The sequence below is a fragment of the Hirundo rustica genome, chromosome 26 (assembly GCF_015227805.2).
Source record: "Hirundo rustica isolate bHirRus1 chromosome 26, bHirRus1.pri.v3, whole genome shotgun sequence".
In the NCBI taxonomy this organism is placed as follows: Eukaryota; Metazoa; Chordata; class Aves; order Passeriformes; family Hirundinidae; genus Hirundo; species Hirundo rustica.
In genome coordinates, this window is record NC_053475.1 from 5,200,187 (window position 1) to 5,222,497 (window position 22,311).

Consider the following 22,311-nt stretch of genomic DNA (forward strand, 5'->3'; position numbering starts at 1 on the left):
GTCTCGCGCGCGCCGCTTCCTTCCGGTGCGGCGCCATCGTCGCGGCGCGGGTGAGGTTCGGTGGGTTTGTGTCCATCCGCGTCCATCGGGCCCGGGCGCCGTAGCCATGGCCATCCGCTACCCCATGGCCGTGGGCCTTAACAAGGGCTACAAGGTGACCAAGAACGTGTCCAAGCCCCGGCAGTGTCGCCGCCGCGGGGTGAGTATGAGATTCTTCTGGCGCGCGGTGCCCCGGCCCCGCCTCTCGCGGGGGACACGCGGGCCCGCTGCCCCCGTTCCGCAGCGCGGTTGTGTTCGTGTGTCCGGCGCGGAGCCGCTGTTCGCTTCCAGCCCCGTCCCGCGGTGCTACGGCTCGGCGCTTTCACTGTGGGGAGACGGGAGGGCTTAGAACCCGCGCGCTGCCCGTGACTGCGGGGCGGGGCCGGCCGGGCAGGCCAGCGGGTGGCTGAGAAAACTGCTTCTAGAGTCTCCCCTGTTCTGCTTCTGGTAACAACAGGCAGTCCCCATATAACTGCCCCGAATTTCCTTACTAGGAGCAATCCAGGTCCAACAGCTAAGTGTCATGAGACATGAATGCATCTGGGCCTATTATTCACTCTTACTAAATGCTCTGTGTAGCTGGCGTCCGTTGTGGGTTGCAGTGCAAACCCTGGCTAGTTCATGGTCCTGCTTTTTCCAAAAATGCTGGTCTGTGCCAGTGTGTGACACATCTGGACCCGAGCTTGAAGACAGACTGGCACTCCTGGCCAAGCTCACGTGCTCTGCAGGATTTGCCAGGGTTCAGGTTTTTTTGGGACACGCCAACGGCCTGGGCTGGTTTTGAGGCCTAGCCGAGAGTATGCTACAGCCTCTTGCACTTCCCTCTGCATCAGCCAGCGTGTAGCGCCTTGTAACCTGCATCCTCCCTCCCTTCCCACAGCGCCTGACCAAACACACCAAGTTTGTGCGAGACATGATCAGGGAAGTCTGTGGCTTTGCACCCTATGAGCGACGTGCAATGGAGTTGCTGAAAGTGTCCAAGGACAAACGTGCTTTGAAGTTCATCAAGAAGCGGGTGGGTCAATCAACTAACAGTGATAGCAAAAACTGTATCAGTTTTCTGTTTTCTGCTCTCCCCTAGGAATATGTGACTTTTTAATTTACTACCTTTTTTTCTCATTTGTTTTCAGATTACTGGTGTAATATGATGGAGTAGAGAGAATGTTCCTTGGGGTGGGTGGGAGAGCAGGAGATGGATTCAAAAATACTCTGCCAAAAAGGTCCCAAGCTCACGGATTCAGGCGTGTCATACTGCTTTTCCATGGTTTGCATGTCTGGTGTGGGGAAGATGAGAGCAACACTGATGGAGGTTGGGTGCCATTAACCAGGAGACTTCAAATGGGGTTCCCTGAGTTGTGATGGCTATGAGAGCTGAAAGCAGCCCCCTTTTTATCCCCAGTAACTATGGTCAGATACTGCTGAGACAGGATGGCGAACTCCTGGCTGGAGGTTGAGTCTGTCTTTCCAGGATTTTACCATTCTGCCTGGTTTTGAGGTGTGACAGCAGTGATGCCTGCGGCAGTCCCAGTCTGTCCAGTCTGCGCTGGGTAAAGACTGACAGCTGTGCTCTCTCCCCACAGGTCGGCACTCATATTCGGGCCAAGAGGAAGCGGGAGGAACTCAGTAATGTCCTGGCAGCCATGAGAAAAGCTGCTGCAAAGAAGGATTGAGTTGCACAGGCTGCAACACAATAAAGTCCTTTATCCCCAAACCAGGGTAGTGAGTGTTCTTGGTACACCAACTTCAGTGGGTGCTGCTGGGGGATGTTGACAAGGTCCTGAACTCAAGCTATCAAGAATTTGGGTCAGTGGTTTATGGTACCTGCAGCTGGATATGCTGATACTGGTGCTGCTGTGACTTACTCTAGAGGGAAATCCTCTATGACTATGTGCAGTCTCAGGATGTGGAAATCTGTGGAATAATGCCTCCTACCTCCTAGTCTGTCTTCAGACTAGATGGTGGTAGGAGGGAAGTGGGCGAAAATGTCTGTTGAAAATAATTACTCTGCACTTCCTCAAGGTACATCAGCCCATTCCCCATGCAGTTTAGCCTGCTCCTGTATTTCTCCTTGTACCCTCTACTCAGGGCTGTTTTCTACAGTGTATTAAGCAAGTCATGAAAGACACCTGGAGTCAGCAAGAGCTCCAAGGACTTGGGTAGCTGGATTCGTTATTCTTCCCTAAGGGCTCCCCTGCTGTGAGATGACAAGAGCTATTCTTGGCTGAGAAAATACTTCTCAACTAGACTTTCAACTCTTCCCCTCTTTAAATAGCTTTTTTCTTAGTGTTCATTGGAAGATGAAGTAGTCCAAGTTCTCTAGCCCCCATCCCATGTTTACTTCTGTAACAAGAGTCATGTCAAGACATGTAACTCCTTTTCTCACTCCCTGACTATGACACAGCTGCTGCAGAGGCACAGGCCATCTGTGGTGTGGCACAGTGCTGCTGACTGGTGATAGAAGCATGTTGCTGTTTGGCCCTGCTTACTCTCGTTAAGCCTGGTGACCTAGTGATCTTCAATGAGAAGAGACTAGACTAGCCCCACTGCTGGTGGCTGATAACATGCCCATTCCTTTGGCAAAACTGAAAATCCTTTATTGTAGATCATAATTCAGTATTAAAGACTGAGAAGTACTTTATTCTAGTAGAGCCATAATTCATTTTGGCAGCTGCGCAGCAGCAATAGCTTCATGTCCCACGTCAGGATTGCCCCTGGTCACCCATCTCTAGGCAGGGATTGAGTGCTTAGGGACACACCTTCCAGCCATTCAGGCACATGTCATCCTCCAGTGAGATCCAGATGTGAAAATGCTATATCAAATACCTCTTTGTAGTGCTCCACAAAATGCACTTCCAGTCCTTCTGTAATGAATCCAGCAAGGTCGTAATAATCCTTTTTGTTCTCTGATGGCAGAATGATGCAGGTAACACCTGCCCTCTTTGCCTGTGGAGAGAAGAAGTTGGGCTGTCGAAATTTCAACTCCTAGGAATCCTTCCACATACCAGAAACCCCCTTCCCCATTTCTGAAAGCAAGAGCAGTTATTTTGGAGCATGATCCAGTTTGCTCTCTTATTTGGAGAGCACCAAGGGCATTCCTGACAGACAGCACCATGGAGAAGTATGTTCTAGATCCCCCCTCAAGCCCCAAAACACATACTCCAGTGCTATCTCAGCTGCAGGGGCACATGAGGGAGGGAGGCATTTTAGTCAGACTATGTCAGCAGCTTGGGGGATTGTTTATAACACTCCTACTATTTTACAGAGTTTTAAAGTATCTGTTGCAGCTTGGGTGAAGATAAAGGCTAGCCTGAAAGCAAATTAAAAACAGCTTGTCAGACCAACCTAGCCCATCAATACCATTAGCACAATTCTACAGAAACTTTTGATCAGGACACCTTCCCTGGAAGGAGCACAGAAAGGAGAGCTGCTCCTCCCAGGACAGGTTTGTACCCGCTGCTTTTGGGGTGATCTGTGTTTAGGCCTGTGGCCACTCACACTCCTGCAAGTGCAGCCAGTCAGTGCCATAGCACAGGTTAGTCCTGTACTGACTGCTACAAGCAACTGTTCATTTTTAAGTCATACAAGGAAAAGAAATCACACCACACAAGGCTGTAGCCTAAATGTATCTGGTGACAGAATACTGATGTGTAGTCACAGTTCAACAGAGGGAGACCTAATAACATTGTTGACAGGAAAATGTGTTTGGTGCAAGGCTCATGTAGGCCAGAATTGTGCAGGTGAAAAGTAGGGAGAGAGACTCAACACTTGGAAAGGAATTCTGGAAACTGCAAAGGGATGAAACCAAAAATACAAGACACTGAATCTAGGTTCCTTTTATCTAAAACAGACATCTGTATAATAATGTCAGACAAATTCACACTGGAGTTAGGAAACAGAGTCCTGATTTTAAGAATGTACCTGAGAGATGCTGTCAAATCTCCACTGGATGCCCTCCTGAAACAAGCAGGTGACTGAACAGGTGATTGAACTGCGCTAGTATGACAGAGCAGACAGCTCTGACAGCCAGTTAAAGCTGTGAGTCACCTTCAATTCTGCCAGTGTAGGTGGAACGGAGCTAGGCCAACACAGATGCCCTGGCACAAAGCCTGGGGTGCCATCCCTTTCCTCACAGCCAGAGACACAGCCAAGACCCCTATGTTTTCCTGCAGGCTTTTCCAACCTGTGCATGGAATGAAATCTACCTCTCCCAGTTCAAGGAGCAACCCCTCTGGCTGTCCCTGTCCCCACTGAGCTCAGCCCAGGGCTCTCCTGTGGATGATGCACAGAGATAAGAGAAGAGCCCTTACCGCAATAGTCTTCTCCTTGATTCCACCAACAGGAAGAATTTTTCCAGTCAATGACACCTCTCCAGTCATGGCTACATTCTGCCTCACTGGGCAATTCATGGCCAGGGACAGCAGAGCTGTTACTATGGTACATCCCGCGCTTGGTCCATCCTTCGGGGTTGCTCCCTGTTTAAAAAAACAAAGCACAACCCCCCTGATCATTCACAAAGCACACAAAATCCTTGTCCTTGTTGTTTTAACATTGTCCAAATCTTCTGAAGCTTCACGCAGGTTTTTGCACGTGAGTGACGGAATCCTGCTATTTGAATTGGCTGAGGTATTAACAGCTGTGACATTCCTCACCTTTTTCATGAGGAATAGTCCATGAGTCCAGAGTGTGGTTTCTGGCTTGATGCCACCACCATACCCACTGGGCTCAGGTCTTTGAGTAAGCAACAACAGTGTGAAAAAAGAGCACAAACACTTGGAAGCTTGAAAGACCCAAGCCAATCAAGGGAACAAGGAACAGTCAACCTCACAAGGGGGAGAATGTCAAGAGTAACAAAGCAGTGGAGGACAATACCAAAAATCATTCAAGGCAAAAAAGATCTGTATATAAGGCTTCAAAAAATCTAGGCCTGAACTAGTGACAGTCTGGATTTATCTGAGATCAAACCTCTTTGAGGTAAGAGAGAAGAAATCAATGTTTGAGAGGGAATAGAGACAGAGATAATGTCTGCTGTTTTCTTATCTTTCAGGATATGAATTCACAAACAACAGTGCAGTACCTGGATAGACACAAAGCAAGCTGCAACAAAGACACTGCACACTGAGCACTCAGTAGTCCAGAAGTAAAGCTAGGGCACAATCAGCTCAAAATCTGTCTTCAGTAAAGCACCTGCCCAAAGCTTGTTACACAGCATGAGCCACTCTAAGCACTCTGTGTGAGTTTATTTTCAGCCCCAAATATTGGACAAATGCAATCACTGCCATTATGTGGACTAGGAAGCATGACACAGAGATCAGGAGTAGTATTTTCAATTACATGTAAATGACTTGAAGCCTTTAAGACCTGGTAACAGAGAGACCTAAACTCTGATGTCCTTCTAACTTCACCCAAGCATTTATCCAAATCACTTATCTGTATGTCATGGTTTCCCCACCTGCTCAACAGAGTCAACAGCTACAACAAAAGCTTAGAATTCTTTAGAAAATTATCTAAGCCCCTGTATTCTTGCCACATGCTTGCTGTGGAAAGGAATGGAACCATGGCTCCATAAGACCACCTTCACAGAAGCCTGAATAAAATGTCTTAAGTCCTGGGTTTTACTGCTAGAAGAGGGCATTCTGCACAACCTATGGATAAATGAAGTGTCTTCCAACTTTACATCTAGGGGAGCAAACAAGCTGGGCTGCTGTGCATGCTCTCTGAACTCTGCATCAGTTTACCTCTGGCACATGCAAATGGATATGAGAAGACATAAGAAAGTCATTGTTGGGGTCCTTCTGCATCAGAAAGGCTCTTGCAAATGTGTATGCAATTTTGGCGCTCTCTTTCATTACATCTCCCAGCTGCCCTGTTACTTCAAGCGACCCATCCTTGTTCTCTTTGTCTTTGGGTCGCCTCAGGGATGTTTCAATAAACAGCGTGGAACCTCCTAAAAAAAGAAAAGAAAAACAACATCTGAAAAAAAGTTAAATGAAACCAGAAGGTTTCGGTGATGCAAAAGCATTTGGAACTCATGCTCTTGATAAGACACTAGCTCTTGAGTAGAGAGCACCTGAAACCCGTTCCTTAAATACCTTCAGGAAGGTCAGCTAGAAATCTCAACAGTGTCCATTCATTGCTTTTTTGGACTTCACCTTCTAAGAACACATATGCATCCCCTATTTAATGGAAATAATCAAGTTCTTAAAATGGTTTCATGTTCTTTGTTTCCTCCAGAAAGTAAGGTGAGTTCATAAAACACTCTTAGCCACTCCAATTCTCCAGTGCCAGGTTATCTATTTACCTTCTCCATCATACTGATAATTTCCCTCTTAACTACTTTAATTCTACCCAAGGTAAATTTGAGTATGAAGAGGTAATCTCCTTTGCTGTGTGCTGTATTTCCATCCTCTAGTGCACATAAGCCCCCAAGTTATTAGGGTAATCCAATGAATGGTAAGCAGCCAACTGCACCCACTTCACAGAGTGCTGAACACCTATGCCTGCCCTCAACACCAGAAGTCAAGTCAGTGTTGCACGTCACTGGCAAGACACAGCATTCCTTAGCTGTGCTGTGTGTCACAGTGGCACCTCCTGCTGCTGATGTTCCTAATCTATGTCATTTGTATGGGATATAGAGGTTAAAAAGAAAACATGCTAGCCCTAAGCTAAGCCTGGGTAAGGCATAAGAAAGGCTCTCTTCTTTGGAGAAGTTGTATTCAGGATCCAAAGGCCAAAGGAAGTTCTTTTTACTGGTGGCTGTAGAAGAACATCACTGGACTCAGTTCTGTTTGACTATTACATTCAGTTTTTGAAAATTACACAGAAATGTAGACATTGACCCAAAGTTAATTTTGTCTCACCCATAGCTGTCCAGGCCAGACCCATCACCACTCCTGGGGGAGTGGTTTCATACATGCGATCCACAGTGAAGATGGGCTTTCCTACAAAGTCCTGCAGGTTTTCAGGCGTTACTTGGACAGTCTCTGCTTCTCCACTCACGATTTTATAGGCAGATTTCCTCAATACCTGGGTGAGATAGTAATTTATCTCTGTAGAAAAAGGTGAGAAGGCTGATGCACAGTGGTCACAGTTACACCTAACTTTCTCTCACCTTTTCTACTTGTTTCTGCAGATTCCTCACCCCACTCTCTCTGCAGTACTGCTTGATGAGAACAGTCAGGACATCTGATGTGATTTGAGCTTTGTTTTCATCCAAACCACAGAGAACTCGTGCTTGAGGGACCAAGTATCTCTGAAAGAAATAATCCCCCACATCCTTCTCTTAGTATTTGTGACAAAAGCCTAGTTGTTCCAATTAACTCAACTTTCTACTGTTAGCTCAATGCTGCTTTCTGGTGTCCACAGCCTATGGAACACTGGAGATACTTTAACTATGTGTTCAAATCAAAGGAACTGTGTCCAAAATACAATGTGCGTCATTTTTTTGGACACGGTTGGATGTAAATATGTAAGCCTGAATCTGGAAAAAAAAAAATTACCTGATGTAATTCACATAAAGCACAACAGTGCTTTATCTTACCTCTGCAATTGCAAGTTTCTCTTCTGCTACATATCCTGACACGTTGATCACTTCCATTCTATCCCGCAGTGGCTCTGGAATGGTTTCTGTTACATTGGCAGTACAAATAAAAAGTACCTGGAAGCATTAAAAGACCCTATTAAGAACTTCCATTAACCTGTTGCTTTACTCCAAATACTAGCTCATAAGTTCTGCATTTCTCTCTCTGAAGGGCTAGAGCAAGATCACCCTCTCTGTGGAATTAGTTTATATTAGAAGTTTGGATTTTAGAACTATGTAACAGCATGTTCCCTACCCCCAAAACAAACGTTTAGAAATACACAATGCACAAACTGGGAAACTGGAATGGTTTGATAGGGACCAGAAAAAAGGAGATCTAGATCTCACTCAGTTCTTTCTACCTTCTAGGAAATCAGCACAGAATAACTCAATTATCTAGACTATTCCTAATATGTCAATTCTGCAATTTATGAGAGCTGCACAAAAAGTGCAATGGTGTGTAAAGATGACCAATTTCAAAAGCTTCATAGCGGCATTAGGCCACCTCCCTTGATAGCAGCTCTGCCAATCATCATGTAAAGGAACACTCTTGCCTTTTCTAGTGGAGACCACGTATCTGTTTGTCCCTGGCTCTATGGGGAGTTAGGGCTACAAGACATATGCTGGTGATCAATTTCTTTCATGTACAGACACTTCAGTTAAAGCCAACTCCTGCAGAGACAGCTGTGTACCATTTACGTTCCATCTGACTTTCCAACTGAAAAAAATGTCAGCATCTTTTCATGGACAGGAAATCTCTGCGTTGACACACATTCAAACATTCCGGCTCTACAAACTCTCCAGAAAAGAGAAATACCTTTGACAAATCCACAGGAACATCAAGATAATGATCCAAGAAGTTTGAGTTCTGTTCTGGATCCAACAGTTCTAGAAGGGCCGAGGATGGATCCCCTTGATAGCCTCTTCCTATTTTATCTACCTGTGAGAGAAAAGAATTTTTTACTCTAAGAAGTCTCCTACCATGATAAATTCTCAAGCAAGATTTTTTCAAGGCTCCATCTGAAAATCTTCATGAGTGTTCATTAACATCCAGTACCAGTCAACCACTTTTCTGTGCACTCATCCAACATTAACATCCAGTACCAGTCAACCACTTTTCTGTGCACTCATCCAAGTCCCCACTACCTTCCTGTGTGAGCACATCACACACCTAAGACAAAGGACTTTTGAGTGCTGCAGAAAATCACTATGAAGTCTCAGGCAATGTGCACACAATAAAAAGCACTATTACTAGTGGGCTACTACTTGTTAAGCTGAGATAAGCTATAGGCACAAACCAGAACACCTACTCCACAGTGAGAGGACTAGAGTGCTAGCTTATACCACTTCCCTAATATGCAAGCTCAGACACTCTCTTTACTCTGCCCAAGGTGCAAAAAGCCTACACACAGCCATTCAGAGCTGATTAGTGACCTGAGCTGTTGTCACAGTCATAAGTTGACTGAAGCTCATGGGGACTTCCTGAAGTCATCTTGACCAACCCCACTGCTCACACAGGGCCACTAGAGCCAGCTGCCCAGGACCAAGGTCATTGACTCTTCTAGCACTGTCAACTCTCCTTCTGAGGATACAAACAGGGCCACTGCTTCTTCTCCCTTAGGAGTAGTGTTAACTGGATGGCCTTAATGAAATTTGCTGCTACAGCCAAGGCAGGGCTTCTGGCCAACACCAGTCAAGTGTCATAACCTATAGGTTCCATTACTTTTCAAATCACAATACTTATTGGTTACATCACACTGCAACAAATGACAATTTATTGATCCCACATACCATTCCCAAGAATCTGATGTTGATCCTTCCCAGGTACGGCACACAAAAAGGCAAGAATGACCTTCAGTCTATTCTGAACAGCTGGTATTATATCCTGTTGTTACTTGCTTTTCCACAAAGCATTAGGCTGGTAGCCCTAACTCATTTACTCTCAAATCAGACCACAAATTGACTGTAAGCACCTTATTCCTTAGAATCCTGCTTTAGACCTACTGAGTGACTCCTGCTAATAATCACACAAGCAATAGTGGATTTGTGCACAGTGATGTGCCCACACCTATGCAGGAAACACAAGAACTATGGAAACTCTGAATATCCAACCAGGTCCATTAGGATCCAAACAGCTGTAATTTAATCATTTTAAAGGACAAAACTAGAATTTTAAAGCTGGAGTCTGTTATAAGGAGAAGAAACAAAGCATCTAAGGTATCAGTGTCACCTAGAGAACGTGAGAGCCCAGCCTCATATAAACAGAAAGAACCTGGGATTTTTAGGAGAGTGACTGCTTCACCTTTTCTACAGGGATCATGACTGACCCAAGTCTTTAAGAGCAAAACCTAGAAGAAAGACCAAATACTTCACCTCATCAATCAGTATAAGTGGATTCTCTGTCTTGGTCTTCTTCAGACACTGGATAATTTTTCCTGGCATTGCTCCAACATATGTCCTCCTGTTATACCAGAGATTGTATTTAGGGAACCATTGAAAAGCACAGCACATATCAGAGCATATACCACAGAGCTGACACAACAAGTATATCCTGCTGGGAAACAAGTCGTTATTTCTTCAACATCTATCAAAATCATTCTCCATCACCATATTAAGCACCAAGACCCACCTAGTCTGTTCCTAGTAAAGAACTGATATGAATTTTGCCAAAATACTCCTGGATTACAGTTTTTCTCTTTAGTTTAAACCACTTCTCAATTAGAGAAGAGTAAAGAGGTTAGGCTGAGAATAGAGATGATTGAATTTTCATGGGGTTTGAGTAAGAAATGTTAGAAGAGTTAACATTTCACTTCCTCACTTGATAGGGACAAAAAGACCAGTGTAAATCGAAAGATACTAAAGGAACAAACTGCTCATAGCAAAATATAATCTTCCTGCTAGAGACTGTTTCTGGTATCCAGAAACAAGCAGAAGCAAAGAGGGTGACAACAGAGTGAAGGCCAAGAGACACAGAACAGAGAACATTTGAAAAACACAGAAAATATTTTTCTCTGCTTCTGTGTAGGGCAGAGCCCTGCAGGTTCAATTTATTCAGCAGCATGGCTACTCTTATTGGTTTGAAAACACTTCTGGTTTTATGTTTAGATGCAGACCCTCTCCTCTGCTTTGGTAAGGCCACATCTAGAGTGTTGTGTCCGATCTGGACTAACTAGCTCAAGAAAGACAAGGAACTGCTGAGTCCAATAGAGAGCTATGAAGATGATGAGGGGACTGGAGTATCTCTCATGGGAAAGGCTGAGGGAGCTGGGTCTGTTTAGCCTTTGGATGACCAAAAGGGGATCTTATCAATGTGTAAAAATATCTGAAGAATGGGTGTCAAAAGGACAGGGTCAGACTCTTGCCAGCGGTGCCCAGTGACAGGACACAGGGCAATGGGCATGAACTGAAACAAAGGAGGTTCGACCCGAGTATGAGGGGAAACTTCTGTACATTGAGGGAGGCAGAGGCCTGGAACAGGCTGCCTGGAGAGGCTGTGGGATCTATTTCTCTAGAGACTTTGAAACTTGTCTGGACACCATTCTGTGCAACCTCCTGTAGCTGAATGTGCTTTAGAAGGGGAATGGTCTAGATGATCTCCAGAGGTCACTTTCAATCCCAACCATTCTAGGATTTTGTGAATGAGGAAGGAAAATAAACCTATGGAAAGGTCATATTTACTGAGTTTTTATTCACTTCTTGTTCTCCCCATGAATGTTCTTGTTTCCAGGTTTTCCTCATGCAGCACCTCCATTCTCATTATTCAGAAACCAAGGCTCAATCACACCTGAACAAACATGTGAATGAATGACCCTGTCCAAACTGTCACCATTCTTTAGTTCTGACATTTACAGAAAGGCATGTATTAACATTTGGCATCAGTCCAACGGTTTTGGGGAGCTCACTCAGCTTTTCAAAACTGAGAATACATAGGAAAGAGGGAGCAATTACACTTAAAAGCACAAATATAATTACGTTCCAAACTCTACCCTTTGCCATCTTTTTCACCTCTTTCTGTATCTCAACTCCTATCAGCAAGGGTTGTCAGAACAGAGATGAAAATTACATGCATTGCCCAACTTCAGTTAGGTTCCTATCTACTATAGTAAAAACTGCTGAATAGAGAAACTTCTCAAGTTACACTGACCTGTGTCCTTTTATTTCTGCTACATCAGTCATCCCTCCAACACTGAAGCGGAAGTACTCTCTGTTTAGGGCTCTGGCAATGGAGCGAGCAATACTGGTTTTGCCAACTCCAGGGGGACCATAAAAACACAAAATCTTCCCCTGGGTGGATCCTCGCAGCTGGCTGACGGCAATAAATTCCTGTAGAACAGATAAAGCACCAGCAGTGAACAGAAGGGAACATCAGCAACACCAAACCACATTTGTTATCAGGTCAAGCAGTGATTACAAAACAAGTATCATACACAAAATTGGTCTTCAAAGGACTGAGAGGAGGGCAAGGGGAGAAGCTAATTCAGGATACTGAGGCATCTGTTTTCCCTCTGGTTATTTACATGCTTGGTTGTCCCCAGGTTCTGTGCTCTGTATCATCTCAACCAGAAGAAGCAGTCTCTCTCTCTCCACTGCCTTGGAGTGAGAAGACAGAGTTCTAGTTCTTCTCCCAGCTTCTCTTGTTTTCACCTGAGTCTCCCAACCGATATGTGAGCATCTGTACCACTCCCATGTGCTAGGTTAAGCTTGTTTCATCTCACATTTCTATGACAGACAACCCTCAAGTAACACTGAACAGCTGAGGAATCAAAAGACCACAGTTCAGAACTGAAGTGTCAAGTGGTTATATATTTACAGTGAAGAAATGACTGTGCAAGTGGAGAAAAAATCTTGAGACTGCTTCCTTTGGACAATTACTGGCCCAGCATTAAGTGAAAACCAGAATATTGCAGTTTGAAATGAGAATGTGACCTTCATTGCCACAAGTAATTAAACACATTAATGGATCACCAGAACATTTGGGTCTTGCATGCAGCTTTCTGTTTGACGCATGAATTAACACCAATTCAATGAAGATTGCAATCTGAAACATGTCCAAAATGCCTGATGTTAAGCAGAGTGTGAAATGGGACACATTGCCTACTCCTGCCTTACCAGAATTCGCTTTTTGACGTCATCCATTCCATAGTGATCCTCCTCCAGAACTGCTCGGGCTCTGGCCAGCTCCAGGTTCTCCTCGCTACATTTACCCCATGGGATGGATGTCAGCCAGTCCAAGTAGTTCCGTGTAACACTGACAGAAATACACAAATGAGAGTGATTCACCAACTCTGTCTTCCTCCACCACCTTCCTAAACAACCTCATCCAGAACAAGTGGGATATAAACCACTCATGGAAGTGAGGCTATGAAAAGAACATCACCATTTGGGCAGTCACTGCTAACCTCCTTCAGTCTTCAATCCCTTGTCCCTCCCCTTACAAAAACACCAAAGCTTTTTTCTCACAGCTTTTGCTTTTCTGAAACACAGAATCTGCAATATACTGTGAAAATACTTAAATTACTGCACACAACTTCCTGGTGTAATTGTTTTGGCGTGGGGCTGGCTCCTGCCTAAAAAGGAACAGGACTGCTTGTATGGTCTGCACCACATCAACTGCTTGGATCGGGTCATGAAACTTAAAACTAGAAAAAGTTTTCTGTTTCCACAGTAAACTAAGACATGGTAGAGATGAAAGATTCCTGGTTCAGAAGCAAGAAAAAACAGCTGGATGTACAACACCACAGAGAAAAATTTAAGACTAGGATAATGATGCCAGTATGGAAGTTAACAGTAGAGATAATCAGCATAAACTGAAAAGAACACAGGTGTGTCAAAGCACTACGCAATGCTCTAAAACTGTGCAGAGTCATGGATACAGGCAAGCACAGCTGGGCAACCTGGGCCCAGGATTCACCTCATGGCAATTGCCATGCCACCAGAGCTTTGGCTTTTTTTGTCCCAAGTACTTCCTTTGCAAATTTGCAACCACTGTTACAACTCTGAAGGGAAAGGTACTAATGCTGCCTGTGAAGCCCAGTATGTCTTTTCCATGATTGCCAAGATGCTGCTCATCCAAACGCATGTTTGCTGTCAAACACAGCCTTTTACTCTGTAAAAGATACTTTTAAAAGCAGAGACCCAGAAGATTAAGAGAGCTGATGAGTACACGAACTGCTGTATTGTATATCACACTCTGACTCAACAGACAAGAAATGTTCAATTCAACCTCAGTTTCGGACATGTCACAGAACACATGTGAACTATTCACTCACTCCTTAGCAATTCCAACCCTGCCCCAATACTTCAGGGACCACCTCAGGTAGCTTAGCTAATGTCATGTATTAGTTTCTCTCACATCCACTGAAGACACCAAAGTACAAGGAAGAAGAGCCAAAACTGAGGGCGGAGAAAGAGTGGCTGCACACTTCATGAGGAACTAACTGCACATTTTGTGTCTCTAGTATCAGACTGCAAGAGAAGACAGAAGACCTAAAATGATCAAAAGAGGTAGAGTATAGAAGAAAATGCAGGCAATTTGGAGAAAAATCCTATAATGTAATGGGAAGAGGGAGAGGAGGAGGGGCGGGGGGGGGGAGGGGACGGACTAAGGTATAAGTGCTTCATAGAACTGCACAGATGTTTCACTCTCCCAATGAACCCTGACAGCACAACATGGCCAGGCACTCACTTGAATTCTGAGGAGTGATTATCCAACAAGCCCAACTTGTTCAACTCCTCATCAATCACATCCATGACATGTTTTGGCACTACCAAATCCTTCAGTCGCTCACGGAATTTCTCTTCTATAGCATCCTTGTCCTCTTTTTCCAGACCTAGTTCTTTCTTAATGATCTTCAACTGCTCTTGAAGAAGATACTTACGATGTGTTTGCTTGATTTTCTCTTCAACCTAGGCAAAGCAATAAATACAGTAATTAATGTGTTCCTAGTACAAACTAATATCAAACACTTCCAAATACTTCTCAGTTATGACATTCCCAGCAACTGAAAATACTACCTGGAGCTCATCTGCAGTGTATTCTAACACTAGAAGTGACTTAACAACATTCTCCATCACCCTCCATATTTTGATGGCCTTCACTGGTCATGATTCAGTGCTTCAATGTTCTGTTTGTGCTGGGGAGATCAAGAGCTGGGCAGATTAAGACAGATGTGACCTCCTTAGTACCAGACAGGGAGGGCTAACCACGACTCTCTACCTGCTGCCTACACAGGGCAACTGAAGCTCAGTATGCAGTTGGCCTTCCTTGCCACAACGACAATCAGCAATTCATGGTGAGCTTCCTGCACATCAGGGCTTCAAATTCCTTTTATGTAGAGCTATTTTCTATCCTGGTTATGCCAGGCCTGGTCTGGGACTATGAATTTCTCTTGGCAGAACTTAAGGAGGTTCTTACTGACTCCCCAAGAGGATACCACTAGTAGCTGGCTGAAGTTAGTTGATCACAATCTTTTCTGCACATTAGTCTAGCCAGTTTTTTCACCAACCTCATACTACATACTTCTAGTCTGTAACACCTTAATTTAATCAGAATACTATTACAGCTGACCTCAACAAAGGCCATGAAAATGTCAAGGGATACAACAGTCATTGCTATTATCATAGAATCATTCAGGTAAGAAAAGACCTCTGAGATCACTGAGTCCAAGCCAGCACTGCCAAGCCCACCATTAAACCTTTTTGTGTTCTGGGCCTTCTCATAAAAGATAATTAGGCAGTTTGCTTTTGGGAAATCCCTTCTGGTTCCAAATCATGTCCTTCTTCATTTGCCTGTACAGGACATATCGAATCATTTTCCCCGTAATCTTCCCAGGGACTGGGGGCAGGTCAACATGCCTACACAATTCTCCTTCTTGGAGATGGGCATGGCATTTACCTTTTTCTGCTTCCCAGGAACCTCTCCCATGACCACAGTGCTTTAAAGATGAGTGGAAAAAAAACCAGAATAATGACATTGATAAGCCCCCTCAGCATCCCTGGATGCATATTTGGTCCCAAAGACTGCATCTGTTCAATTTGCTTAGAGAAGTCTCCAAAAATTCCAACCCCAGTCCGAAAGTATTTTGCACTTAACACGAATTCTAAAAGCCCCAGTTACTGGGAGTTAACAAACAAAATATGACTCAGTATATGCAAATATTTGTACGTCACATACTTCATTACCACTTAAATGCAGTTACTGTATTCACATTAAATCTTACTGCAGTTCACAGGAGTTAGCAGACAGTCATTTGAAATAACACCGTACTATTTACACTAGTAGATTCTATATACAGTATTAGGCTGTATATTGTTACACAGATGCTTGGTAAACTGCAGACCTCTAGATTTATCTGCTTCCATGAAATTACAACTTGGACTCAATGGCAGATGCTTAGCCTCATGTCTTGTTACTTTTACCAGGTGCATGAAAAGCCATATTTCTAACAGAAGAACAGAAAACCTTAAATCTAAATAATGTACCCTTTAGAGCACATGCCCATAACAAGCATCAGAGTGGTGGACACGATGTAAATACACACAAGGTATTTGTTACTCCAGAAACTTACCTCTCTCCCAAGACGCTGCTGAAGTTTGCTCAGCTCATATTCTTTTTTCAGAAGGGAAAGAGCTTTATAAAGCCGTTTGGGAATCTGGAAAAGATACACATAACATGAGTTTTGAGACACCATACCCTTGTAAAGTAACACATATTTATATATACTTTCTTCCTCACAGTGAGAAAGAATAAAAAAATCCAACAGGTTGTCTTGGAGAGCTTTGCAGCACCTGCAGATGTGGAAAGACAAACATGTAGCAACTCCACATCACACAAAGAATATGTGCCACCAAAGACGCAGAGCACTCTGATTTACCCACAGTAAATCAGTACTAATGATGTATCACATCCTTCAACAGGAATCTAGTCACTGATATTAATGAATCAGCAAAAGTAGCACTGAAGTCTCTCCCGTACTGAGGCTGGTAAAGAAACTGTGGCATACAACAGATGTACTGATTCCATTTGCACCACTTGAGTTAAAAACTTCATCTTACACTGGTTTCTTCCAAGATATCTTGAAGTTCGTGTGACTCTGCCCCTGTTAGGGCTGCACCCATGTCACTCAGATAGATAGGGTTATCTACCACACGCTGTCCAGCCTGCATCATCTGAAGTACAGACTCTCTGAAAAGAAAAGGTAAAAAAACCAAAAATGCTTTGCAAATTTACACTGAAAATGGAGTATCCTAATTTACTTTTTATGACAGTGTAATAAAATGAAACATAGCTCAGTTTCACAGCGAACTATTTTTGAAATTTGACTATATCAATACTCAGTAACAAACAGATAAATCACTTGGTTAGAGGAATGACCACCAGTATATAAAACTAAGCATCTGAAATGCTCTCCGAACAGTTACGTAGGATTTTTTTGTGCCAGTATTCCAAAACTTTTATCCTGCTTGTAAGTCATGGATGAGATCATGATACTTACTGCAGTGAGTTTCACTTCAACCCAGACCACCTGCCTTAGGACCTAATCGTTCTACCTTGTTTCTAAATTGCACATCAGGTTTTCTAAACTTTGATTCCAACAAGGGATACAGCTTACATCCTAAACCAAAAATCTATATGACAATTAAGCAAATATCTCTACTTCATTACAGCAGAAAGGCAAGTGGTAAAGAAAATGTCAGCATGTTCCAGCCTGAGAATATGCTGTTCCCAAAGCAGGAGAGCATGGGAAAGACATACCTGTACAAGGGGTTCAAGGCAATGATGTCCCGGATTGTTTTAACAATTTCTGCAGTAAGTGCCTATAAACACAACAAAAATTTAATCACCAAATGAATGGAAAAGGATAGGCAAGGTCTCAGTACAAATATGACACTCCCCAGACTCCAGGCACCCACTGCAGTGGTGGGCTGTGATGGTTCTTGGTGCTGGGGCAGTTCCTGCTCACAGGAAAGGCATGCACAGGGCCTTCTACATGCACAGAACTTTACTGGCTCTTAGCCAGAAGATACAATCAGGTTGAACACTCAAACCACCTTCGAGCAAACACTCAGTTTGATAGAGGTCATCACACAGATTTAAGCACAGACCAGCCTCTTCATGCAACAACTTTATGAAGTCAACAGTTCTAAAAACTGAGCTGTTACAATGAAAATTCTTTAATATAATCCCCTTGTGCAGTGACTGTGAGAATTCCTGCAGCCTGAAATTAGAGCCTGATTTTACAACTCTTCCTTTTAAGCAAGAAGTGTAGGTGCAATTCTACAGGACAAGTCTAAGCCTGTAAATTAATTCACTTACTTTAACCTCTTCTGTGATCTGAAAATCTTCATGAACAACGTTCTCTACTTCCACCATGAGAACTTCCTTCGAAGAAGCAGCTACAGGATCTAGTACCAGCTCCATAGCTTGGTCCTTTGCTCCAGGCTCCTCTTCAGCCTCCTTCCTAGATCGCTTCTGTTTCCTTCGAATTTTCTGTTTGTTCTCAGGCTCCTCAGGCTCAACCTCTAGTTGCTTGTTTATACGAATCCTGAAAGTCAAAAGAAGCCAGCAACAAGCAATCACCCGTTACATGTGATTTCAGTTCTTCAGCATGAAAAGCTGAGAGTCTAAGCTGTATTTTGAACAAGCTAAAATTTAAAGAGAACACACACATTTACAGGACATCATCTTTCATTATTTTGGCTTTTATACAGGAGTATCTTTTTCTGTGTGTTTCCCTATAAAGGGTCCTCAAATCTGATATCCAGTGTGGCTCCTATGGACATGACTGATCAGTGCTCCATGTCTCAATCAAATATAAAGACCAATCCTCAAAGTTATACCTTAGGAATACCAAACCCTCCCAAGTTATAGGGCAATATTTCTATTCCAAGTAACCCCAAACCAGCAGCTTATTTCCAAAGTGCAATCAAACATGGTAAAAACTAGACTTTCAGCAATAATCATATTTTCTTCAATTCAGTTCTGGAGCAAAATTGTGTAGTTAAGACATTAATTAAAGTTCTGGACCCCCCTCTCCCCCTTTTTTAAAAACAAAAAATACTGACTTGAATGAGTTCCAGAGATTTTTTTTTTCACTATTACTAAACCTTGCTGTAATTGTCAAAGTAAGTGCTGAACTTCAGCTTAATGAATGTTTGCTTGCATCACAGCACAGCTGATATGACAATGACATGCACTCTTTTGTTTTGCAGCTAACCTGCCACAGCTGTGACAGGACATGGACTACCCCGACACACTCAGGATATGGCATGGTAACAAAGCAAAAACTTGCCACACACAAGTTGTGTGGAAAAATGCATGTATGTGGTGAAATAGATAAGGGATGTCTCTGTTTATACAGAAGTCTGGTGAGATGCAGTGAAGTGCATGTAACCAACCTTCGGTGTCCCATGACTATCATACGCAACTTGTCTCCAAGATCCTGCATTTCATGAATCTGGACAAAAGTTCCCATTTGGTATATTTCATTCAGATCCTCAACAACATCAGATTCATTGCTATTGAGCAAAAAAAAAAAAAAAAAAAAAAAAAAAAAAAATTGGAGTAGATATTCAGAAACTTGAGATAGCAGGTCAGATTAAAAAAAACCAATCACTGGTTGCAGAACTTTAAACTGGACTTAGGGGCAAAGACACTTAATCCCCACTGCTATCACCATGCAACCTCTTTCCAAATCATCAAGTAACTGGACAGCTCATTTCCTTCCCAGACAACAACCTTTTCTAAACCAAAACTCCAGCTCCCAGCAGTGCTGGTGGTGGCAACAAAAACTTTCATAGCATGAGAGCGGCCCAAGACAAGCCACAATTTCTGCAATACTATCCAAGGCAGGGCATTTAGGATGATAGCTTTTTTTGTAAATGCAACCTGGACAGCTTATTTTTCTTATTTTTTAAAAAAGATCAAGAGAAACAACTTACTTGTCATCCTTTTTAAGAAAAACACCAGCATAAGGCTGGGCAAGACGAACCTTCCTCCTCAGCAGTTCAACCAGCTTCTTATTTTTCACCTAGGACAACAGGTATGCAATCAGAGGTGGATTTTCTGTAGTCTTTGCACTCCCATGATGACACCCTATTAACTAAATTATGAAGTTGGAGCTGGTACTATTCTAATCTTGTCCCCACTAGAGGACAGTAATATAGAAGTGGAAAAAAAAGTAGAGAAACATGATATTTAAGTATTTTGAATAAGTCACTTCCCAGTCAAGCTCAAAGGCTGGGGGAGGAACTAGACCTAATTTGTACAAGTCTTACAAGCAAGAAACGTGAGTTACTTAACAGTACTTTTTAAGTTTCTGTTGCTATCACTATCACTGTTCCCTTTCCCTTCCATACCTGCACATCTTAGCTCTCTGCTCCTGATGGGGAGCTAGTTCACCCTTCCCTATCAGTTGCCTGAATTCTGTCCACAAACTCTAGTCAAAATCCTCTTCTCCAAAGCCTTCGCTGTTCAATTCCTTTCCTATACCCATGAGCCTGAGTTCCAGCTTTGAGTCTCAGTCAGTATTTCTTCCTGGTTTACTTTCTTACTCCCCTCTGCTCTGTAGATGCCACACACCTGTCCCTGGCAGATCTCCCAGCATCACTGGACCTGTTATCACAGGAGGTTCAATCCTCAGCGACCAAGAAAATAACTCCTTGTGGATTCTGCAGTTGCATGAAGTCACCCTGACAACCACTGAGTGTTCTTCAAAGCGATGGATGTAAGCCGCATTGCTCTACGCTTTGCTAACGTCCTGCATGGCTCTAACACAACAGCATGGGTAATACCACCACTGTTGGCCTATTCTCATCTCAGCACATCTACTCTAATTTGGCACAGTGTTCAGCAAAAATATGCTTGCCAATGTCAGAGACATTAACAGGAAGAAAATTAGTAATTCCATAGACACTGTAGAGACTTGGCCTTGTCAGATAAATTGCAGCACAATGAATTCACAGGATAAGAGAGAACATTTAATTCTGTGAGACATTGTTGACCTGTGCATTGAAATTGATGACTCTTGTACATAAGTCTCATATGACTGCATGCTCTTAATAATATATTATCTTCTTCCCCTGACACATTTATAAAGACACTAGAAGCTGCACATATTAGATTTGGATATGCAGAGAAATAATAGAGTAGGAATAATATTATGCTAAATAATACTACAAGAACAAGAAAATACTGTTTTATTTTGTACTACATTTACTTCAAAATCAGATTGGCAGTACACCAGAGAGGCACAAAACTACAAGTACTTGTTCCAGAATGGGTTTCATTTCAGGAGGAAAAAGTATTTCTGGCCTTTAAGCTCAAGTCACACATCAGTGATATAATCTATAGCTCTTAAAATCCTTATGGGGTGCAGAGGGAAAAGATCACACTCTGAAATGGTGACTGCCATCTCCATTCCTCAGCACCCTCTCCCACCTCAGCTGTAATGCTCTACACCAAACTCCCTCTTTTTCCTTGCAGCTCAGAGCTTGCTGCCTTCACCAACACGGGCCTCGGTGCTCTGACACCAAACCACGGCGCCGAAACAAGGACACGTTTGCTTAACCTTCATCAGAGAACACAAAGAAAACAGCGAACTTCGAGAGTGTGCGTGTGTGAATCTGCTAGAAGCAGAGCTGCTGACGCAATAACTGAAACTTCAACTGGCCCAAAAGAAACCGCTATCCCGATAGGACCCGGTTACAAAGCTCGAGCTAAAGGCAGAGCAGAGGCTGCCTGTGGAGGTCACGCACAGGCTGCTTCGCTCTGCAGTTCAAGGAACCTACCAAGGCAAAGAGAGCCGCCCGGAGATGGGGCACCGCCAGCGGCGGGGTCAGCCGGTGACTCCCTCACGGCCTGGGGTGCTCACACCCCGGGACCCCCGCCCGAGGCCGCAACGCTGGGCGACCCAGCCCAGAGCACCTCTCGCCCGCGGCCCCGGCACCTCGCGGAGCGGCAGCTCCCACCCAGGCCGGGCCGGCGAAGCCGAGGGCTCGGCGGCACCTCACCTCGATGATCTTGATGAACCGCGGGAAGACGGGGTTGCGCGTCACTGCGATGAGCGGGACGTTGGGGAAATGCTCGGGGACGAGCAACGGCGTCAACGCCGTTATGACCGGCCCGGCCCCGCTGCTGTCCGCCCCGCCGCCGCCGCCGCCGCCGCCGCCGCCGCCCTCACCGTTGCCTTCCAGTGAGTCGCCCCCGGGCATACTGCCGGGGCTGCGCTGCTGCCAGCGCGGGCCGGCGCTGAAGGCGGCGCGTGGCGGCGGCACGGAGCCCAGCGGGGCCGGGACAGCGGCGGCGGGGGACCAGAGGCGGCGCCGCGCGGGCCCCAGGACGGGCCCGGTGACCGCAGGCCGCCAGCGCCCGCACAGCCGCCACCAGCGCGCGGCCGCCATGCTGCCGGCGCACGCGCCTCACTTCCGCCCTCCCAGCAGCGCCGACCCCGCCCGCACGGGGGCGCGTGGCGGCGCGCACGTCCGAGCCCGCTCGTGAGCGCGAGTTCGAGCCCCGAGCCCGGCCCCGGCCCGGCGGGCGCTAACGCGGTAGGCGTGAGTGTGGCTTTGGCCACTGCCCAACCATCCTTTTTCTCCTCGGTTCCCTGCAGCCGGGTGCCCAGACAGCTCTCGAAATATCTCCAAGGATGGAGATTCCATAATCTCTCTAATCACCCTGTGCCCCTGCTCCGACAACC

The 22,311-nt window shown here is 44.7% G+C and overlaps 2 protein-coding genes across 2 annotated transcripts; one reads left to right on the plus strand and one right to left on the minus strand.

Moving 5' to 3' along the window:
• The first annotated feature begins 6 nt into the window (after nucleotides 1–6).
• On the plus strand, nucleotides 7–1,750 carry RPL36 (ribosomal protein L36). The gene is made up of 3 exons (XM_040086458.2): nucleotides 7–199; nucleotides 920–1,054; nucleotides 1,620–1,750. The coding sequence occupies exons 1-3, from the start codon at nucleotides 107–109 to the stop codon at nucleotides 1,707–1,709; spliced, it is 318 nt and encodes a 105-aa protein (XP_039942392.1). The 5' UTR covers nucleotides 7–106; the 3' UTR covers nucleotides 1,710–1,750.
• An 857-nt stretch (nucleotides 1,751–2,607) lies between these two features.
• Nucleotides 2,608–21,781, minus strand: LONP1 (lon peptidase 1, mitochondrial). The gene is made up of 18 exons (XM_040086694.2): nucleotides 21,626–21,781; nucleotides 19,556–19,644; nucleotides 19,013–19,132; nucleotides 17,931–18,159; nucleotides 17,370–17,431; nucleotides 16,670–16,799; nucleotides 16,183–16,266; nucleotides 14,301–14,521; nucleotides 12,725–12,863; nucleotides 11,760–11,938; nucleotides 9,989–10,076; nucleotides 8,433–8,555; nucleotides 7,577–7,693; nucleotides 7,148–7,288; nucleotides 6,897–7,062; nucleotides 5,775–5,983; nucleotides 4,347–4,511; nucleotides 2,608–2,982 (listed from the first exon to the last, which is right to left on the minus strand). Exons 3-18 carry the CDS (start codon nucleotides 19,087–19,089, stop codon nucleotides 2,818–2,820), a joined length of 2,295 nt encoding a protein of 764 aa, XP_039942628.1. The 5' UTR covers nucleotides 19,090–19,132; nucleotides 19,556–19,644; nucleotides 21,626–21,781; the 3' UTR covers nucleotides 2,608–2,817.
• Nucleotides 21,782–22,311: the final 530 nt, after the last annotated feature.

Excerpts from the sequence above, each read along its gene's own strand:
- LONP1 (XM_040086694.2), bottom strand. The coding sequence starts at position 19,089 with ATGGGAACTTTTGTCCAGATTCATGAAATGCAGGATCTTGGAGACAAG. Across the intron at positions 12,864-14,300 it reads AATCACTCCTCAGAATTCAA|TGTTACACGGAACTACTTGG; the intron begins GTGAGTGCCTGG and ends TATTTCTGTCAG. Across the intron at positions 11,939-12,724 it reads ACGTCAAAAAGCGAATTCTG|GAATTTATTGCCGTCAGCCA; the intron begins GTAAGGCAGGAG and ends TCTGTTCTACAG.
- RPL36 (XM_040086458.2), top strand. The coding sequence starts at position 107 with ATGGCCATCCGCTACCCCATGGCCGTGGGCCTTAACAAGGGCTACAAG. Across the intron at positions 200-919 it reads GGCAGTGTCGCCGCCGCGGG|CGCCTGACCAAACACACCAA; the intron begins GTGAGTATGAGA and ends CCCTTCCCACAG. Across the intron at positions 1,055-1,619 it reads TGAAGTTCATCAAGAAGCGG|GTCGGCACTCATATTCGGGC; the intron begins GTGGGTCAATCA and ends CTCTCCCCACAG.